Source organism: Triturus cristatus, chromosome 8 (assembly GCF_964204655.1).
Source record: "Triturus cristatus chromosome 8, aTriCri1.1, whole genome shotgun sequence".
Classification (NCBI taxonomy): Eukaryota; Metazoa; Chordata; class Amphibia; order Caudata; family Salamandridae; genus Triturus; species Triturus cristatus.
The window spans coordinates 1114817268-1114840281 of NC_140591.1; the positions used below are offsets into that span (position 1 = coordinate 1114817268).

Here is a 23014-nt window from a genome sequence, read left to right on the forward strand (position 1 = left end):
ACTTTTAGGAACAGCTTTGTTACTTTTCTTGTATACTTTAGGGCATACTCAGCTGGACCTCCCTCGCAAAGCCCATTACGCCCCCCCTGTTCATTCTTGATATACCGCTCCGGTAATGCCTTCGGGGCCATGGCACGGCAGTCCTGACAATCCCGGGAGTCGTGGTCATTCTCCAGGCAGTAGAGGCAGACATCATGGGGGTCCGCCACCGACATATTACGGTGGCACAACCCGCAAGACTCAAAGCCGGGCATCCCTACGTGCACCAGGAGACAAGAGAAGGAGACAAAAAAAGTGGTCAAAAAATGACCGAGGTACGTGCTCAATCCGGATCTTCGCTTTCGGCGCGGAAAAAGAAAGAACTGACGTCAGCGCGCATGGGTGGCGCCTAAGTAGCTTCTGTGACGTCATCCTGGCGCGCACGACGCCAGTGACTGGCGTGGAGCCGCACCGCACCACCTACTGGCGCGCAGGGGTACTACTAAGCAGAAAACTTTCAGGATCCAGACTGACGCCTGGGTAATATTCTAAGGTAAGAAATCTATCACTAACATGTCTCTTTCAGATCCTCGAATACCGTTTTCTCAGCTATCATTGCACAATCCATGTCTTTTGCCCAGTTTTTTACCTGTGGGCTAGCGACCACCCCCCCATTTCTGTGCTACGTTGCGCTTTGCGATAATCCAACCCATCGCGGCCCATGCCTGCTCCATCTGGGTGAGTCAGTGGCCTCCCATATGTTGAGGAGGCAGAGCTTGGGAGAGGATTTCAGGGGTTTGTCACATGTCCTGGCCATTTGAAGTGTCACCTTTTCCCAACAGTTCTGTTTGTGTGGGCACTCCCAGAGTATGTGTGTAAAAGTCCTGATTTGGTTACAGTGTCGGAGACAGAGCGGGTCTGGTCACCTATCCAGTCGAAACAATAGCTTAGCATCAAAGTATACCCGGTGCAGTATTTTAAGCTGGATGAAGCGGAAACGCATAGGGATTGCTACTTCTCTGGGAGAGGCGAGAGCGTCTCTCCAGTCTTCATCTGCTATATCTCCCAGGTCAGCCTCCCACTTCATGCGTTTTTCTGCATAGGATCAGTACGATTATTTTCCAGTTTTTTTATACGTAAAAGAAATGGCCTTGTGTTTCATTGGATCTAATAACAACAGATCCTCCAATGGAGAAGAATCAGGAAGAGGGGTTCCCTTCGGTAGGGCAGTGGAGATAGCATGACTGATTTGGAGATATCGAAAGGTCTCCGAAGGTGCTAGGTGGTATTTGATCTGGAGGTCAGCAAACGTAGCCAGTTTCCCTTTTACCCACATGTCCCCCACCACAGAAATCCCGATAGTGTCCCACTAATCGAACCGTGGGCAATTGCTGAGACAACCCAAGATATCAGGTTCCCATAACGGAGTTGCTTTTGTTAGACGGTTCTGCCACCCCAGTGTTCTCGCGAGTCAGTGCCATACTTAAACGGTGTGGGCCGTGGGACCCATCAGGTTACCCCTACGGGGATTAGTATACAACGCCCTATTGTAGCCACCCCGTCCTATGAGCCAGTGGTCGGTGCGGAAATTGGGATCGTCATGTGGGCCGAACACCCAACTATTGATTGCCGTCAGTTGGGAAGCCTGGTAGCAGAGTCGTGTATCTGGCAACCCGATACCCCTGTCATACCATCCCATGGGGAGTTTGCTCATAGCGATACGTAGTGGGTGGTCTTCCCACAATAATCCCCGTACCACACTGTCAAAATAGGAGTCTGGGATTGGGTATGGAGCATTTTGGAGTGCATACAGGAAGTGCAGGAGCGCAAGCATCTTAAATAGGGACGCCCGTCCCAGGAGGGTGAGAGGGAGAGATCGCCAGTGCCGGGCATCTGATTTTAGACGTTGGAGAGGCTCCAGTAGGTTCCGCTCGAAAAAAGTAGTAGCATTTGTGGTTACAAACGCGCCCAAATATCGAAAGCCTTGAGTAGCCACCAGTATCTCGTAACCCTGTGGGCTGGGTGGGGATTCACCCCACTGTGCATACACCTGGAATTAGGACCAGTTTATCCGATACCCCAAATGCACTCCAAATATATGAAATATATGGAGGACCCTTCGCAGCGAACGTGCTGGAGAGGCTAGATAAAGGAGAATGTCGTCCACGTATAGGGAAATGCGATCTTCATGAGCATTCGTCCATTTGAGTCCCCGTATATTGGGGTCTCCCCTAATCCAAACGACCAGCGGTTCCAATACTAGGGCGAACAGGAATGGGTATAACGGGCAATCCTGTCTCGTGCCTCATTAGAGGGGAAAGGTGGCGGATCGATGATTATTGACCGTGACTTGTGCAGTGGGTTGTGTGTACAGTAGCCTGAACCAGCCAACCAGCTTGGGACCAAATCCTATGCGACTCAACACGGTGAAGAGGAAGTCCCATTCAATGGTGTCAAACGCCATTGTGGCGTCAGCAGGATTGCTTCCTCCTCAATGGTACCAAGTCTGCCCAGGGCCCCGTGTACCCGGCGCAAGTTCCTGGCCATATTTCTACCTGGCATAAAGCCGGATTGGTCTAGGTGAACTAGATCGGTGATATAAGGGAGGAGTCGATTAGCCAGGAGCTTGGCGAGGATTTTAGCTTCAACTGCGCAGAGGGATTTGCATTCTTCTGCCGGCTTATTAGGCTTGTGTATAACCACTATAGCTGCATTGCGGATATCGGCGGGGAGGATCCCCGACTGATAGCATTCCCTATACAGGCTCAAAAGATGGGGCGCTAGTTTATCAGACATGGGTTTGAAGAGCTCAATGGGGAGTCCATTTGGACCCGTCGCTTTGCCGGAGCGGACTGCCATTATGGCTTTTTGAATTTCCGTCGCGATAATGTCCGCCTTTAAGGCGTCCCTATCCTGCGGGGAGATGCACACCATGTTGACTGTGGCAAGGAGACCACTCATAGTGGGGCTTGGGAAGCCTCAGGGACCCTGTAGACTTCTTCGAAATAAGAGGCAAAAGTATCGGCAATTTCCTGAGGATCAGTGAGGAGTGTGCCCTCGGGGCCAGTTATCGCATGGACCCAGCGCGCCGCCTGCTCCTTACGCTCCAGCCACGCCAGGAGTTTGCCTGTTCGCTCACCCTGTTCGCTCACCCTGTTCATAGATGCGATGTCTGGTAGATAAGGAGCGCATTGTTGCCTCCTCCAGAAGGAGTTGCATATAATCTTGTCACTTTAATTTGAGATAGTGTTGAACAGTAGGATCGGGGGCCTGCGAGAGGGCCACCTCCAGGGCTAATATGTCAGTTTCCATTTCGACTACCCTCCAAGAGCGTTCTGCCCGATGCCCCACCATTAATGACAGTGCCCTTCCCTTGATAACCGCCCCAAATGCCCCCCATAACGTCACCGCCGAGGTCACAGACCCCATGTTTTCCGCAAAATAATATTCGGTGTATTGTAGGAGTGTCTCTTTAATGTGAGGTATTTTAAGCGCCCACGGCTGTATCATTATTGGGCCAGGTCGTCTGGCACATTGTATGCCAAAAGTCGTGAAGAGAGGGGAGTGATCGGAAATTCCTCTTGCCAGACATTGGACATCATCAAAAGCGTCTATATCTTGAGCGTGGGTGAACATGTAGTCAATTCGGGATTGACTGCCGTGTACTCCCGATTGAAAGGTGTAGTGTGTGTGTGTAAAGGGTTCAGCCACCTCCATATGTCTACCATACCCAGGGCGTTAGTGAATTCCTGGAGCTGCGAGCCTCGTGACGGGTCTTCTCGGGGTGGAAGACGATCCCTGGAACCATCCATCGTGAAGTTAGTCACCCCCTAGTATCAACGTCCCCAGGGGTAGTTCCATTAACAACGTCCCTGTATATCACCATCCATCCATTTTTTGTATTTATATATATAAGTATATTCCTTGTTATCTACATACCAAAATATCAACATAAAACATACAATACATTAATGAACAAAGACAAAAATATACAGAATTAATACCTTTACATATCAAAGCACAGCATCCTTATTGCCCTAATTTTTGTACATCTGCGAAAAACAACTTCTCAACAAACGACTATAAATCGCAACTCAAAACAAAAAGGAAAGCCCTCTTATCAACACCTATCGGGGTACTCCTGCATCTAAACCCTGTTTTTAATATTCGATGGTGTTGCAAATTTTCTTTATATCTAAGTCAACATAACACGGGCTCCTTTTCTGTGTCAGGTTGACGTGTTTCAGCCCATTTCATCAGGGCCTCATTAGGACTGGGGGCTTAAGGAAGCCTCGCCGGAAATAATGCTTCTCTAAAGAAATACAGTGCTCCAAACTGTTCCAAATACGTTGCATTATAATGAAGTCTAGCGGTTTAATGTGCAACTGTCGAGCATTTGGTCCTCTTGTACTGGTCCATTCGTTAAGTAACCGGATCCTCGTCTCCCAGGTAAAAAACTACGGGAAGATCTTAAGTGAAGTGTTTCCAGCTATAGAGTCTTCTGTCTGAATCAGCTTGTGGCGCCAATCGGTGTGAGATTTAGCACATTGGTCAAACAGTCATTCTGACGTTGTGCTGCATTTTTTGTGTATAAATAGTCACAAAAGAAACTTATGTCAGCGTGCTGGAGCGTTGCCTGTATAGGCACTGCACACATCACTTCCAATGCAAAGCCGATCAACGCCACATACCGGTGCGCAGAGGTTCTGCTCCAGATTTTCCAAATCCGATCTGACGCCTGGGTAATATTCTAAGGAGAAGAGTCTGTGGTTAGATGGTCTCTACCTGAAAAAGTGTCACTTAATGTAATAACTTGTTCTTTGAGCTAATTCAGAAGGCTTAATTGATGCACGCTTGCTGAAAGATAGATGTTCGAGGCATATGAGCTGCAGATCACACACTGTGCATAGATCTCATCTGGTGTTGGGCCCGGATGTTTGCACTTTGTTGTTGTCTTGGAAAAGTCTTTGGAAGTTACGAGATAGGTGGCTCCTCCTTTGGGACAATAGTGCGCATGGGCATCGACTCCATTGTCAGATTGTTTTTTCTGCCATCGGGCTCGGATGTGTTCATCGCGCTCCAGTTCGGTGTCGTTACCGATCATCTCTTCGACGCAAATTCCCTCAACCTTACTTCGGTATTGTTTCGATCGCGTTCCCTTTCGACGCGCATCTCTCCAAACTTCAAATCTTCGATTCCGGTCGTCGATGCAGGCCTTCGGGCCTACCTGCGCCATCAGGCCTTCGGCTCATGGCAAGGACTCCCTTCAAAAAGTGTCCTAAATGTGGATCCAAGTTTCCACATGCCGATCTTTGAGGTGTGTAACCTTTTCCTTTCACCCGAGCACGAGGCCAAAGACTGTCTAGCTTGTGCCTCTTTCCGCTCCAAGAAGACGATTCGGGATCGTCGAGCTCGAAGAACCATGGCTCGATCATCGACATCCATTCCCGACGACATCTTCCAGGAAGGCATCAATGTACCGGAGCAGGAGCAGATCCAACAAAGCACCATCAGCTCCTCCGAAGCTGACGACTCTGACGTCGAAGACATCACTCCGGGGCAGAGGGTCGTAAGTACTGACGTCGACCCCTCCCCACCCCCCACTTTCAAAAAGGCTTCGGTCACACCTTCACCTTTGGGCCTAGGTGCCCACCGGGACAGAACTTCTCACGCCCGCCTTCGGGCTCGGCAAAGAAGCATATACAAAAGCCTTCAGGCCACTCGGGATCGCGCCAGCCTGCTGTTGGCGCCGAAACTCCATCCCCGGCACCAAAACACAAACCACTATCCTCCTCAACACCAACGCCTAGTTCCACATCTACGCCTTCGGCGCCAAAGTCCACCGGTACGGATGCCCCGGCTCCGAAAAATCGTCAGAACCGAGCAAACACCCGGTTCCGAAAACTTCGGGCGCTCAGCCTTCAAAGCCCAGGAAATCCTCGGAGCCGACAAACTCTCGATTCCCATCACCACTGGTGCTCTGTCTATGTATCAAAAACAACCGGTACCGAAGCCCATACCGGAATCGAAAAGAACTCCCGATTCCAGGCCTGAAGAGCACAAAACGACACCAAAACCTCTGACACTCAATCGGACCAGAAAAAATCAGCGCCGAGGGAAAATACATCAGAGGAGGAGCTTTTTCGACCGGATCCAACACAAAAAACACTTCAAAAAGACCCTAAAACAGGTCAACTCATCCTTAGCCCTTCAAAGAAAGGGAAAATGGACAAACCTGTACCAGCTCCACTTCCTTTAAAAAGAAGACATTGCAGTTTCTCCTTTAAGGATTCCTTCTCCACCTCCCCCTCCACACCACTCTCCTATCCCATTTTCACCCCCCTCACCATCTCCTCCACCTCCAGATGATGATGACACCTCTGAAGACCTAGGGGATGATCAACCCTTAGGGGAACCCAGTCTTCCTGGTACCCCAAAAGACTCATGGGAGGATTATGATACACCAGATGTCCCAGACACACCTCAGGACGACATCTACCCATCTAGGCCATCCCCTCCTGAGGACACTATAGGGTTCGCTCAGCTTATACACAGGGCAGCAGAATATCACGGGGTGAACTCACACAGACCATGTAGAGGAAGATTTATTCATGGACACTTTCGCACCATCCCAAAGGTCCACTGCCATTCTCCCAATGTTAAAAGGGGTAATAAAACACGCTCCTGAAGTGTTTAAGGACCCTGTAAGGGCCAGAGTCATTAACCCCAGGGTAGAAAAAAAGTACAAAGCTGCTCCAGCTGATCCTATTTATATTAAAGGACAAGTACCCTTAGATTCCTTAGTGGTCTCCAACGCCAGGAAAAGGGCTAATTCACAAACCACAGGAGATGCCCCACCTCCTGATAAAGAGTCAAAACTGCTAGACTCATCTGGTAAAAGAACGGCGTCCCAAGCAGCCAACATATGGAGGATTGCTAACACACAGGCTTTGCTTGCTTGATATGATAGGACACACTACGACGAGCTAGAGACCCTACTACAACACCTTCCAGATCAATACAAAACATTAGCTAATGATCTTATCCAGGAAGGCAAGCTCATAACCAATACCTCCATTGGTTGTGCTCTGGATGCTGCAGACACAGCATCCCGGGCTATTAATACCAGTGTCCTTTTACCCAAACATGCCTGGCTACGGATTTCCGGCTTCAGATCCGAGGTTCAAACCACCATATTAAATCAACCATTTGACCAGGAACACTTATTTGGCCCCACTGTAGATTCAGCTTTAGAGAAGATGAAGGAGGACACCAACACTGCCAAATCAATGGGAGCTTTGAAATCGCAAGCTCCCAGAAGTTCCTGTCGTCTCTCCTCTTATAGAGGTGCCTCTCGAGGTTTCACAACTGATAACCCCTCCACTCCCCACAAGAGTCCCACCCAGACCTCATCTAACCGAGGCTATTACAGAGGAGGCTACAGGGGCAATAACAATAAGGGTAGAGGCAAAACTACAGACACTCGTACCACCTCCACCCCTAAACAATGACTTCCCTCCACTCCCCCCGGACCACTCTACTCCGGTCGGCGGAAGACTACTACAATTCCTACCTATCTGGAACAACATCACCACAGACAGGTGGGTGAGACAAATCATCCAATCAGGTTATTGCCTAGAGCTCACTTCATCTCCCCCAAACATACCACCCAAACAGCGTCCAATGTCCATAGAGCACTTAACGCTTCTAAAAACAAGAGGTACTTTCCCTCCTAGAAAAACATGCCATAGAACCAGTTCCCCTTCATCACCAAAACACAGGGATTTACTCCCTGTACTTCCTCATTCCAAAGAAGGACGGAACCCTGAAACCCATCTTGGACCTTCGACCATTAAACCTCTACATACAATCAGACCATTTCCACATGGTCATTCTTCAACACGTCCTCCCGCTACTCAAACAAGGCAACATCCTTGCCACATTAGATCTCAAGGACGCCTACTTCCACATTCCCATTCACCCTGCTCACAGGAAATATCTTCGGTTTGTGGTGGACGGACAGCATTACCAGTTCATGGTTCTCCCATTCGGGGTCACCACAGCACCCAGGGTCTTCACAAAATGTCTGGCAGTGGTGGCAGCCCACCTAAGAAGACAAAAAAATCGTGTCTTCCCATATTTGGACGACTGGCTCATAAAAGCCAAGTCACATACCCAGTGTGTAAATTACACACACGCCACAATCCAACTACTTCACGATTTAGGCTTTACCATAAACCTCGCAAAGTCTCACCTCCAACCATCCCACACCCAACAATATCTGGGTGCCACAATAAACACCTCATAGGGCCTTGCTTATCCCTGTCCAGCCAGGATAGCAAGGATGAAAGCCCTTATAACAAGATTCCAGCCGCAACACTTACTTCCAGCTCGAGTGTTCATGCAACTTATAGGGATGATGGCCTTTTGCATATTCATAGTACCTCATGCAAGACTCCAGATGCGCCCCTTACAAGAATGCTTGGCACGTCAGTGAAACCAAGCTCAAGGTCAGCTAACAGATCTGGTGTTTGTGGACGGCTGCACACATCGCTCTCTGCAGTGGTGGAACACCCAAAACCTTTCCAAAGGGCGACTGTTCATAGAGCCGGTTCCACAGATTGTGCTAACAGCAGACGCATAGCTCACCGGCCGGGGAGCTCATCTACTTCATCACACCATACAGGGCACGTGGACACCTCAGCAAAGGCTAATCCACATCAACCATTTGGAGTTACTAGCAATCTTTCTGGCGTTAAAATCATTCCAGAAACAGATATCGGGCAAAGCTGTCTTAGTCCGCACGGACAATATGACAGCAATGTACTATTTACAAAAACAGGGGGGACGCACTCTCTCCAGCTCTCTCAATTAGCACAGAGCATATGGAGATGGGCCATTCCTCAAAACATATTCCTGTTAGCCCAACATCTCGCAGGAATTCAAAATCACATGGCAGATCTGTTAAGTCGGCAGACACAACAGATTCACGAGTGGGAACTTCATCCACAAGTTCTTCAACCGTTTTTCCAAATGTGGGGGCAGCCAGAGATAGATCTCTTCGCCACACATTACAAAACAAAATGCCTAAGCTTCGCCGCCAGATATCCACACCCATTGTCCAAAGGCAATGCCATATGGATGAATTGGTCTGGCAGATTTGCCTATGCTTTTCCACCTCTCCCACTCATTCCATTAGTGGTGCGCAAGCTGCAACAACAGTCGCTAACACTGATCCTAGTTGCTCCAACATGGGCCATACAACCCTGGTACACAACATTGCTGGAACTATCAGTAGTCCCGCACCAAAAACTGCACCTCTCCCCACAGTTCTTAACACAGAACCATGGAGAGATCAGACACCCAGATCCAGCACAGCTCAACTTGGCGATCTGGCTCCTGAAGTCCTAGAATTGGTTATCTCAATCTTCCACCTGATTGTATGAACGTTATCAAAGAAGCTAGGCGCCCCACCACTAGAGCCTGCTATGCAGCCAAGTGGAAGAGATTTGTTATATACTGTAACAATAACCGCATCAATCCTCTAGATGCCTCCACTCAGCACATCATGTGTTACCTGCTGCATCGTCAAAGATGTAATCTGGCATACACATCAATTAGATTACATCTCGCTGCCATTGCATCTTACCTACAAAATAGACAACATCTGTCATTGTTCAGGGTGCCTGCCATGAAGGCATTTATGGAAGGCCTCAAAAGAATAATTCCTCCCAGAGTACCTCCCTCCCCAGTGTGGAATTTAAACATCGTCCTCACAAGATTAATGGGTCCGCCATTCGAACCTCTACATAAATGCGAGCTACAATTTCTTACGTGGAAAGTTGCTTTCCTTGTAGCTTTTACATCTCTTAGAAGTCAGTGAGCAACAGGCACTAACTATTCAAGAACCATTTTTACAACTCCATCATAACAAAGTGGTTCTCAGGACAAATCCCAAATTCCTTCCTAAAGTTATCTCTCCCTTCCACCTCAACCAATCTGTTGAGTTGCCAGTGTTTTTCTTGCAACCACAAACAGTAGCAGAAAGAGTTCTTCATACACTAGACGTAAAAAGAGCACTCCTTTACTATATTGACAGAACAAAACCTTTTCGCAAAACAAAACAACTTTTTGTATCCTTCTCACCACCACATAAAGGCAATCCCATATCAGAGTCTGGGATTGCAGGGTGGATTGTCAAATGTATACAAATTTGCTATCACAAAGCAAAACGGACACTATCTATTCCCCCGAAAGCCCACTCTACCCGAAAGATAAGGGCTTCAATGACATTTTTAGGGAACATTCCCTTAGATGACATTTGCAAACCAGCTACATGGTCTACACCACACACATTCACAAAACACTATTGTGTAGATGTGCAGGCAAAACAACAAGCTAGTGTGGACCAAGCTGTACTTAAAACGCTATTTCAAACTACTGCAACAGATACTGGTGGTCGCCGCTAAGTAGGAGTACTGCTATGCAATATATGCACAGTGTGTGATCTGCAGCTCATATGCCTCAAACGGAAAATGCTACTTACCAGTATGCATCTGTTCTTGGCATGTAGAGCTGCAGATTCACACACCCCCACCCACCTCCCTGGCTACCTTTATCTGTTCCAGTACTATCTTATTTAGAAACAACATACATGGACATCTATTTCTGTTTCTCACAAAACTCCATCATTTCCCTTCTTGGCGAAAAAACAATCTGACGATGGAGTCGATGCCCATGCGCACTGTTGTCCAAAGGAGGAGCCACCTATCTCGTGACTTCCAAAGACTTTTCCAAGACAACAACAAAGTGCAAACATCTGGGTCCAACACCAGATGGCGATCTATGCACAGTGTGTGAATCTGCAGCTCTACATGCCAAGAACAGATGCATACTGGTAAGTAGCATTTTCCTTTCTGGTTGCAATCACTTCTGGTTGAAGGATCAGGGTCAGTGAGCTGTCCGCTGCATCCTCTGTTAAAGTGTATACTGTCGATTACAATCGGGTAGTTTTTAGAACACACTTGCATATTTTCTTTTTTCAAGAGTTTTCTCTTGTTTTTCATATTGGTTTATCCCAGTGTGTTTTTGAGCAGCCCCACCCCAGCAGAAGGAGCAATACACTTACTATATGTAAGAAGAGTGTTAAAGTTTTAGTTAGAAAGAACCAAAGACGTATTCTAATCTACACTTGTCAATTATGGCGCTATCAGTACGTGGATGGTGTCTACTAAATAAACTGCTAGATGGATAGGGTTCTGCGTAGTATACTTTTATTAAAAGGGTAGCAAGCCCTTACCTTGTAGACTGAAAGTACATTCTTCGAGAGGTGAAGCAGCTACAGTTGCTTGGTTTGAGAAACGTTCCCCTTTCTAAAATTTGTAACGCTACTACGTGGAGATTAGTCCTCACATTCAATGGTTTAGAGGAGGACACTAAAGATGGCTCTTTGATTGGTGAACAGTAACAAGGTGCTGGATGGAATGCTTGAATTAGTCTCTGGCCACACTCCAGTCCATCATTTTTCACCTACTATGCCACTCTAGGCAAAGGCCCTGCGAGGGGCGCTGCACCCTTTAACTGACCAGTTTGAGGAACCAGACTGGAGAATGGACCTGGGTGATGCCAGTGCTGAGGACACAGCCCCTGATACTGGCCTGCTTTTTCCCCCCCTACCGTGGCTACGGAGGAGGGAGATTCCTATGCTGTGGTGGTGAGTAGGGCAGACAAGGTCCTCCTGACAGAGGTGCTTGTGACAGTGGCTTCCACATCCAAACCCCTCTTGCCGTTAAACAAAGCCCTTACGGATGTCATTTTGTGCACTTTGTCCAAGCCCACCGCTGGGGCTCCTGTGGAAAGGACGATTGCCCACCGCCGCCACCCCTCTCGGTCCGAACCAGCATTCCTGACCAAACACCCCTTCCCTGAGAGCTTGGTAGTCCAAGCCTCCTCATCAACCGGTGCATTCCCTTCTGTGCCCCAAGATAGGGAATCCAGGAAGCTGGATCATCTTGGGAAGATGATGTTCTCTTCCTCAAGCTTGGCATTGCGGTCGGTGAATACTGCATGCTTCTTCGGCTGATACTCCCATACTATCTGAGATATGGTCGTGCAAGTGCTGCCTCAGTGCCCAAAGGAGGCCTGGGACATTCTCTCTCCAGCATTTGCAGACTGGAGAGACGCAGCCCAATTCACCATACGATGTGGACTGGATACCACAGACTCCCTGGGAAGAAAGATTGCCACGTCTGTAGCTGTTAGACCCTACGCCTGGTTGAGGACTTCTGATTTCTAAGGGGATATCCAGTCTTCCTTGATGGACATGCCCTTTGATGGCAGAAGTTGAGTGCTTCAAGGATTCTCGAGCTACGGGCAGATCCACCTCAGTCTGCATTTCGTGGCTGCTGAAGGGGTGCCCAGCCACGTCCTGCCCAGCCACAGTCACGCAAACTGACCAGCCTCTACGTGGCCGCGGACATGGGACCCAGCATCCTCTTGGGTCAGGGAGTCAGCATGTGGACCAGAGCCCCCACCCCCTGCCGCAGCCTCCATGCCTTCCTAGTCTGGCGTTTCAGGCCCACCAATGGCCATTTGGAGGCAGGATCTAAGAATTACAAGTGTCATTTACTTCTTGATGGCTCTCAAACATTCTTGTCTCAGGTCTTTAGTTGTCTATTAGAATTCCACACATATGGCTTCCCACTGTGGTAGTGCTTGCCTTTAAATCAAATTGATGTTTTCACATTTTTCCATTGGGGAGGCACTAATAGCAATATGACTTTGTTAGTGATTTAAAAACTAGCCCGGGAAACTTTCTTGCTTGTTGAATCAAGTAAATTGTTAAAGCCACAACCTTCTGCTTTCTTATTTATTTCACAATTCGTTTGGTTACAGTCTGTAAAAGCTCTGGTTCTCAGTGACGTAAAACATTGCCCTGAATAGAAAAGTGCCTCTTATTTAGTTGTAAAGGTTAACGCTTGTTTTTGTTAATGATCATAAAAAACAATTAAAATGTCATTCATGTTCATGTGTTAGTCATATTCCACTTCTGGTGACAACCTGGTTCTAACTTTAACAACGTATAAAAGCTGATTAGTTACAGCAATGCACTGTTTTCTTATTTATCCCTACATTTCGAAGTACATCCTCACAGGAGCTTGAGATGAAACACAATTAAAATAAAAGTATTCACTGTTTGTTTCTTTAATGAACGAATTCCATTTTTTTTTTTACCCACAGCTGTGCATGCCTGGTCGTACCCACTTTAGATAAGCGTTCCAAGGCTTTTTTTACTTTTGTGAATACCATATTTTTTCCATACAGTAAAGATTATCAAGTTTTATGTCCGATTTTTGATTTTATTTCTTCAAGCCAGTTGTGCCAAAAATTCATCCTTCTATCTGGGCCACGTCCATTTATGAGGAATCTCTCAATTAGTAACTTGGCTTTAATTTGATCATTATAGAAATATTGATGTGTTTTCATTGTTCAATAACTTTCTCGTTTTATTCCTCTCAATTTCTCGTTTATATCTAGTTTAATAATTATTTTATCCATTCTGCACTACGTTCAGCACGTGATTTAAAGTGATTGAAGTCCCGTTAACCCTTCCATTGTATTTCCCCTTCTTAAGTTTTAGCAGTACCGGTCAAATGAGTATGTTTGCTGAAGTAAACCGTAAATGATGTGTGTATTCTCTCACCAACCTTTAGGTGTTGCCATTTGCATACAAGCATGCATTGGTAAATAAAATGTACGGTAGAGGCCTCAAGTTTGCAACAAAACTCGCAGAAGAGAAGCCAACTAAGGAAAACTGGAAAAATTGTATACAGGTATGTAAAACCTCCTGTAAGTCTCATAGTAGTTTGTTTATTTTTCTTTTTTATTATTATTAACTGTCTTTTAACCCCTTCGATGCTGCGCAGATTCCGCCGCTGTGCTGACGGAATCTTGCGCGGGTGTGCTCATGACGGAATGGTTCCGTCATGAGCACAGCTCAACCGTGGGTCATGACGGAACCATTCCGTCATGAGCACCGAAGGGGTTAATGATATTGTGGTGCCAAGCGGTTTTACGTAAACTATGGTTACCTTGTATTAGAATACATTTTATATCAATTACTTTATTGCCCTATTTTAACTGAGAATGATGGGTGGATCCTAGCTAAAAAAAAAAATCTTTTAATGTTTTTCTACGCTTTGTTTACATGTGGATTGTAATGATTTAACAAATCAAACAATAAATATATACTTAGTGTATGCTTTCCTGACTAAATGTTTTAGGTTGGTATTAATAAGCTATTTCTTCAGGGACAGCAATTTTATTTAGTAGATTTATTTGATCTTTTAAGAGGATAGTTCTTATTTAATCCTGTCCCTGAATCTGAAAGCATTGTGGATTTCCAAGTGGTCCTTCATAATATACATAAGCTGTAGTTCAGTTCTTCATGCATTTAAGATTGTTCTCTTCGTACACCAGCTCTTACTTGGGAGTTTCAAGTATATGGCTATATTAGTCCACCATTTGACCCTGTTTGGACAGAAAAGTCCTCTGTATGGAAATTAATGCGACCCCCTGCCCTTAGTGCCCAACTGTACTGTTGTCTGAATCTCAAATGCTGATTTTGTGTTGTCATAGACAAACACTGTCATGCTTATGTGCCATGACATAGGCCTGTCTCAGGAATTGCAATCATGTTGGACCGAGATGGACGTCCAAAGCACTACCTTCACAGAGGGTGAAGGCTTCTTCCTTCACCAGGAGTTAAGCAGTATGCGCACAGTGGTGACAGCATACCATGTAGTGATCAGTAGGATTGAACAAGTCCTTTTTAACCTGTGCCAGGGCAGGCTTCCTCACCTTTTTAATGTTCCACTGCTGTGTGCTTAACTCACCTTTGGCTACTTCAGTTAGCTGTACACTGGTGGTGAATCTGCACTGGTTGTATGTGTGCCTTTGAAGGGTATTGAACAGGATTAGAGCAGTACTATGCACTGAGTGCCTGTATTGGGTGTATAAGTATCTGCGAGAATCTTACATGAGAGATGTAGTGTATGGTGAGTACATGTACTGGGTTTGTTCCTGCGACACATGCAATACATGAATGGTGTAGTGTTGTGCAGTGCTTGCAAGGTGAATATGTGTGCCTGCAAGTGACCATACAACAATACTGAACAGTGCATGTAGAGTGAATGTGTGTTGAATGTATATGTGCCCGGGGTGGCACAATACATGGAGGTAACAGTATATGCATGTAGCACACACACTGTACGGCACTGAATGCAAGTGTGCCTGTAATGGTCCCTTATGGGAAGCCGAGGCCTGCGTGGTAAAGACATAGAGAGGTAGAGGAATCCCCACAGACAGATTTGTGAATTGCTTCATACTTGTGAGCTGGGTGCGGACACAATGGAGAAGGGAAAGAGAGACCCCCCCCCCCCTGTTCTCTTCAAAGGGTGCTCTTTGATTCAGTGAGAGATCGCAAGAAAGGTGCCTGGACACATCTAAGGAAGGACTTTGGGCTGATAAGGGAATCATAAATAGTAGGCTGTGAGTCCGTCATTAAACTTTCGATGCATAGATCACTGTGGCTGACATCCAGGTGTGAACTCTAGTCACTTCCATCGCCTGTTATGGGACTGAGCTTCAGAGTCTCTCCTGCTGTTACAGACGGCCGTTCAAGAGGAAAAACTAGAGAAGTGTGCACTTCAAAAGAAGCAGAAGCTCAACATAAAACTTCAAAGACCCAGACCCTAAATCTCATTTGGTGTCTTGAAATGAACTATAAGGAGACTCCAAAAATTGGGATCTACCAAGTAGCCAGACTGGCTATTTGAGGAGGGGAAGCTCTGCAACATATTTGCTTGTGGCCAGAAGTCGAGGCCAAGGCCTGCTAATCTTCCTACTGGGTTAGGGGGCATCACCCAGGGAAACCAAGGCCATCTGCTCTGGAGCACCAGCCTGTTTGCCAAGACCAGTGTTCCATGTGAGGAAGACCAGAGCGTTGGAGGGAGCGAGGTCCAGTGGGGAAGCCTGTCAAGAGGACCCCCGGTGCGAGCTGGGAGGAGACAGCTGCTGCACTGATCGGGTCTTTGCCTGTGGGCATATCCATGTCGGTGACCCATTTATGGCAGGAGAGGTTTGCTATGAAGAAAGCTATGAGCTGAGTGATGTGTGGGTAGAGTAAATCCTGCACAGCATTGTTGCAGGAACCCCATCTACCAAGTCATGTAACCCGTGGGTCAAAAGAAGCTTTGAAGATTGTGCCCAATCTGCCCCGTGGACTGAAGAGAATGTCATGAGTGATTCGCCACATCACTGGGACACAGATTGGGAGCATCAGAATCAACCCCTCTTCCCTGTTGGAGATCCTAACTTACCATGCAGGAGAAACATCAAGTCCCTCCGATCACTGCTGGAGCCGGACACGCAAGCTCCAGGAGAGCCTGTGCTTTCCGAGTGCTGAAACACCTCCAGCATGCAGACCAACTCACTGAGCAGGTCTGGAGCCTTGCTAGTGCTTGTGAATGTGGCATATACTGAAGCACACGCTTCCTCACTGCTGGAGCAGATAATACTAACTACGGCCTACCAGTCCCGAGGTGAACTTCCTGCTATAGGCGTTGTGGCACCAAAGACACTTTTAACTGTTTTCTAAGAGTCGGAATGGACTCATGAGTTAAGGCCTACTAGTGAGCATTCCCTGGATGAAGCCATTGGTAAACAGGGAATAACCCCTACCACATTACGAAGAGACAGTGGAACAGGGATTTGCCAGTGAAACACTAGAGCCTGACCTCAAGGGGAATTGTGTTATTACTTATGAATATCGTAATCTTTCTTTGAATGCATAGAGTTGAAACTAAAATCCTTTTTATTATAAAAATAAGTATTTAACTAGACATTGATTTACTTTTACTGCTTTGCGCTCTTTGAGTTATGAGTCGTATTCACTAATCTATATTTACGATCCCCTCCTGCTCTTTTGCCTTAAATTTTGTTTTGAATTTTCTAACCAGTCCATTTCTTTGCAAGTGGTGTTATTGCTGTAGAAGCACCAACTAACTTGTTTTACCAGTGGTAGATGTTAAGAGCTCTTATATACTTTTCACAAAGGAAGATCTCTGACCAGCCTACAACGGATGGTTTCACTTGGTCTGTAGGTTCTGTGAAAAGCTGTTAAAAGTTAGCAGTGTCAAGTTGAATTATATTGTTAATAAGGGGTTTGCGAATTTCACATCATTTGCATTTTCCTAATTACACCCAATTTCAGCAAAATTATGCGAAATGAAAATCTGCATTGGGACCTCATTTTAGCTCAAAACCTGTCCTTGTGTCAATTTTGGACGCAAGTATACATTTCACCTTAAAAGTGCGCAGAAAATTCAAGTGCCGCAATTAGCAGCCTCTTGCGTTCTCGTCGCTGTGTTGTTCCTGTGCACTCTCTCTAAATTGTTGTTGCAATGGTGCACACTTATGCAGAGTGGCATTGTAGCATAATTTCAGGAATTTTGCATTACACAAACTTATGCATGATTACGCTGGTGTAACGGAAATTATTTGTAATGAGTGCTCATTTAACTTTGAAAAAGACTGTACATCTTGAGAGCCTGAATGGTTTTCAGTGGCAGTGCCCTGAGCTGGCTCTTCTCCTTCCTTTCAAATTGCCTTCTGAGGGTGAGCACTGGGCTTGTAAAATCCTATAATGTCAAATTTTCATGTGAAGTGTTCCAGGCAGCCGTCTTGGGCCTCACGTGGTGAAATCTCTATCTTGAGCTTCTGAGAGCACTGCTGTATGGACTTTGCATCTCTGTTGATCCCTGTATGGATAATATCTGATGTTACACAATTGTATACGCTGCTGTAGTCAATCTAGGACATCAAACATCAATGGTAATGAATGATGATATTGAAAACTGAAATGTCTCCCTAACCCTCTGTCCCCATCTTCCCTACAGTTGGATCCACCAAAACAAGGTCCTTACCTTATATAAGGTTATCTTTGTAAACTTCTGGTTCATTCTTAGACAGAGGATGAGTTTGGAAGGTTTAGTACCAGTGCTTGCCATCCTGCTAAATTAATTAGGATTTTAGTTTTGGTTCAATGCTGAGATGGGGTCGTCATATGAAGGCCCTGTTTCAGGTGGCCAACTTTCAGATGTTTTTCCTGAAAATGGTCCTCCACTGTCTTCTAGCATCAGACCTTAAGTCAGAAAGCATTGCTTCTTTCACATCTGGCATGTTGTAAACGTGGTGCTTGTGGTTCATCTACTCAGGATAGTGCTACATGCCACAGTATGGATGATTCCTGGAGCTGAAAAGTAAGTTCAAACAACAGTTTTTTTTTTTTTAAACTGCCTCTGCGCCCTTTAAAGACCAGTGTGAAGTTTACAATACCATGTCTGCCTTTAAAATGGTGTGTCTGGGAACCCCCACATATCCAAAAGAACAATTGAACATTTCAGAAGGGACACAAAGCAGTGTTTCACCTTCCATAAGGAATCTATCTAGATGTAGTTCTTGTATCTATATCTTACCTCCACAACAAAAAAGAAACCACAGGTCAAAGTCATCATCTGAATCTTTAAATCATTTCAGGCTGCAGTAGAATAAGTTTGTTGCTGGCGGCTGGTAATTGTTTTTAAATTTAAAAAAAAAAAAATCTTTTTATTTTGCAAACTTAGGAAATAACATCACACAATGCAACCATGTGCATCACATCTGATCAGAAATAAAAGATTACAATCCAGCACTAGCTTCCCAAATATCGGTCCCTCCCTCTCTCCCTCCTCCTCCCCCTACCCCTGTAAACTTATCATGTGTAGCATAGTCGGTCCATGTCTTTGATCCGAGGGGAATGTGCAGATATTACTTCTATGCGTATTCCATTTCCCCCATATCTTGTCTCATTTTTTGGGGCAACCTCTATTCGTGTAGACTGCTTGTTCCGCCAGCATACACCAGCCAACATCGTGTTCCCATTCTACCGATGTCGGTGGGTCTGGGACACCCCATTTACGGGCGATATTACGCTTCGCTATTATGAAACCATTGGCTGCCCACAGTTGGTCCATGCAGTTATAATCAGTAGCGTCCCTGATATTGAGGCGGCAGATCTTAGGGGAGAAGTGCTAGGGCAGTCCCACTTTCTTTACTTACTACTCGATTGACCTTTTCCCAGAAACTCTCTATCGCTAGACTCCCAGATTGTGTTGTAGAACGTACCCTCCTCCCCACATCTCCTTCGACAGTCCGTAGAATTCCTACGACGTATTTTAACCCATGTCGTGCATGTGAAATGTGCTTGGTGTAGTACTTTCAGTTGTACCAGTCGCATTTGTGACAGTATGGCCACCTTGCGCGGGGAGGACAGCGCATCCCGCCAGTCTTCTTCCTCTAAGTCACTCAAGTCAGTCTGCCATTGTTTATGCAGGTGTATCAGAGGGTCTGGTGTGGTGTTGATTATTTTCCGATATGTGAGTGAAATTGCTTTACTCTCCATGGGGACTGCTAGTAATCTGTCCTCAATTGGGGTGGACTCCGGGATCCCCTCCATTGCTTTTGTTGCTTCTCGTAATGCATGGCGTATTTGTAAACATCAAAAGGTTTCTCCTGTGGATAGTTTATACTCTTTTTGCAATTCTGTAAATGTCAATATTTTCCCCTTCTTTAATAACTAGCTAACTCACGATATTCCGATGATGTCCCATTTATCAAACCTACTGCATTTTCTTAAATTGCCCAGTATGGCAGCATGCCACAGGGGCATCATTTGCGTCCATTTTTCCTCCCAACCGAGTTTTGTAGTGGTAGTGTGCCATATGGCTACTGTGAGAGTAGTGGGTCCGGTAAGCTGTTGTCCCCGCACTTTTGTGTATACTGCCTCTCTATACCCTACGTGGCCCATCAGCCATTAATCCGTCCGACATGCTGGGTCTTGTTGTGATCCAAACACCCATCTGTTTATGGCAGCCAGGTGTGCGGCCCAATAATAGCTACAAATGTCCGGTAGGGCAATTCCTCCATCGTACCACCCTCGAGCCAGTTTAGGCCCTGCTATACATGGAGGCTTTCCATCCCAGAGTAAATTCCTGAATTCGCTTTCAATTGATTTAAAATATGCATCAGGCACGCCATATGGGGTATTCTGCAATGCATAGAGGAGCCGGTGGAGAGACATCATTTTGTAGGGTGCAGCGTGCCCCAATAGCGACACAGGCAGCGTTCACCAATGGCGGACATCACTCCCCAGACGGGTCAGGGGACCCAGAAGGTTTCGTTCATAAGAAAGCAATGGATCCCCAGTTGCATAGACCCCTAGGTATCAAAACCCTTCAACTACTATGGCTTCACAGGTGGCCAGGAGGGCTGGCGCTGGCCCATAAAGTAAATACATAACTGACTTGGATCAATTTATTATAGATCCCGAATATTTGCCATGATTAGAACAGATTTGAAAGATTCTACTATGGAGGCGGCAGGGGAGGCGACATAAAGTAGAATGTCGTCCGCATAGAGCGAGATTCTGTACTCCCATTCATTTGCCCAATTCAGTCCTCTTATCACTGAGTCTCCACGTATCCAGCAGGCAAGAGGCTCGAGGACTAAAGCGAATATAAAAGGAGATATTGGGCAGCCCTGTCTTGTCCCACGACACAGGGCAAATGTGGTGGACACATGGCCATTCACTACCACCTGAGCAAGCGGTTCTGTGTACAGAAAGGGGTGGGAGCACACTGCTTTACCTCCCAGCACAGTTCCCCCCTTAGCATTATGGTAAATGCAGTACATGGTACATGCTTACCTGACTATTTACTGGAGTAGTCCACCAAAGTTGGTGCAGGTTAGTGCTGTAAATCTCTAGACACGTGTTTCTGGATATCTTTTAGGTCTCAGTACCTCTCACAGGCACACAGGTGCATCTCCACAAGCTCGTCAGCTCAATGGCTCAAGGGAGCCTTTTTAAACAGAAAGGGGTGGGAGCACATTGCTATACCTCCCAGCACAGTTCGCCCCTTATCATTATGGTTAATGCATTTCATGGTACATGCTTACTTGACTATTTACTGGAGTATTACACCAAAGTTGGTGCAGGTTAATGCTGTAAATCTCTAGATACGTGTTTCTGGATATCATCCGTCATCAGTAGAGATGAAAACTAATGTAATCTGGGGTTGCTGAGCAGGCTGCCATAGTTCTTTCAGGTTTCAGTACCTCTCACAGAAGCACAGGTGCATCTCCACAAGCTCTTCGGATCAAGGGGGACTTTTCAAACAGAAAGGGGTGGGGGAGGACACTGCTTTACCTCTCAGCCCAGTTAGCCCCTCAGCATTATGGCAAATGCTGTAAATCTCTAGACACTTGTTTCTGGATATCATCCGTCATCAGTAGAGATGAAAACGAATGTAATCTGGGGTTGCGTCTTATTCGATATTGTTTCTCCTGCACCTGGAGCATAGTTTCTTGAATTATGAATGGAAGGTGTGCCCTTTCAGTGCTGATGTGTCAAGACTACTATTTTTAGATTTCTTTCAGCACTCCATTGGAGTGCATCACTTTCTTCTCTCTTTTCTAGTCGTATCCATTTTTTTTAATAGAAGTTCTCAAGTTATGATCAGACCGCAGTCCATAATTCGCACAACAAACATGCAAACCGTAACTTGCACACCAATTAAATGCTCATAACCCAATCCTTGATGTCGTAGATGCAATTACAATTGTCGTAAATCTTAAAGATGAAAAGATGACATTACCTAGCCAATTATCCTTAACACTATAAAAGAGATGATTATGAAAACTATTGATCGATTTCAGTATTAGTTATGTAGTGCTTTTAGTATAAATATTATAAGCTTTACATTTCTAAATGAATTTCTAAGGATTTTTAAACCTGCACTGAGGTGTTATAACCAACACTAACCATAAGTTTTGATATCTTTTTTTTTTAATCATATACCACATGCAACAGTTTCCTGCAGCCAACCCCCATTGTACTCTGCCTTGGCCTCGCCCGGTGGATATTTGTCATAGGGCCTTGCCTGTTGCCAGACCCTGCACCCAAACCGTCACAGATGGGTAACCCCTGCTGTGCATGTTTTTCGGTAGTGCACAGGGCTAGCAGATTTAACTGTCTGCAATGGGGGAAAATGCTTCATCATCCAATGGCATGCATTTATTTTTTTAATTGGAATCCTCCATGGAATCGCTAATTTATGGTTCAGATATCTCCATCTTCTCCAACTTTGGAAGTTTTATGTAGTCACATGTTTGAATCATTCTCATTCATCATGCTGGGAATGATTCAAGCATCTAAATATATAAACTATACCAATGTTGTAGAACTGGAGTTACAGGTAAGTAACTAATTTCTTTTAACCCTTTCGAGCCCATCCAAAAAATAATTTGCAAATTTTCTCAAACTACTGCGCTTCCTTAAGTAAAGTTTTTCTTTCATTCCAAATTAGTTGTACTTCTGTTTAAACGTTTTTCCCCCCGTAATGGAGATCAAAGAATCCTTTGTGAATTAAAATGGGAATGTCACTTTTTTTGCCCCCCCCCCCCCCCCCCCCCCTTTTTTGGGGGGGGGGGCCTTCACCTGATGAATCTGCATGAAACATGACTTGCCAAACCCATATCTGATAAGCTTTTGGACTCTAATGTTTTATCCAGATTCATTATAAAGCATCAGTTATAAAGAAACGAAAAATGCCTTTTTAGTAGAAAAACTTTAACATAACTACACAAACGGTCTTTTTAATATATATATATTATAAAGTGGCAGTCTCCACTGTGTAGTTATGATTCAGCCACACTTATGTTAAAAATTAAATTTTTGCTTTGCCTAAATGTTTGGTCCCTTGTTAATGATTCCGCGCCAAATTTGACAATTGCTTACTGTAGTCATCCTAGTTTTGTATGCCAATTTTTGTGCAGTTCCATACAGATGTTCTTGTTTTTTTGGTTGTGATTTTAGTTGGTTGTCTGGATATAGTGTTTTTCCATTTGATCTCCCATAAGTAACATGCTTGGGCCAGCA

At 45.6% G+C, this 23014-nt stretch overlaps 1 protein-coding gene across 2 annotated transcripts in view; it reads left to right on the forward strand.

The window, feature by feature from the left end:
• The window catches only part of TPP2 (tripeptidyl peptidase 2), a 398345-nt gene that overhangs the window by 354688 nt on the left and 20643 nt on the right, over positions 1-23014 (forward strand). For both annotated transcript variants that reach the window (XM_085622690.1, XM_085622691.1), the window contains one exon: positions 13692-13811. In XM_085622690.1, the coding sequence (XP_085478816.1) occupies positions 13692-13811 (120 nt within the window). The remainder of the gene's footprint in view (positions 1-13691; positions 13812-23014) is intronic.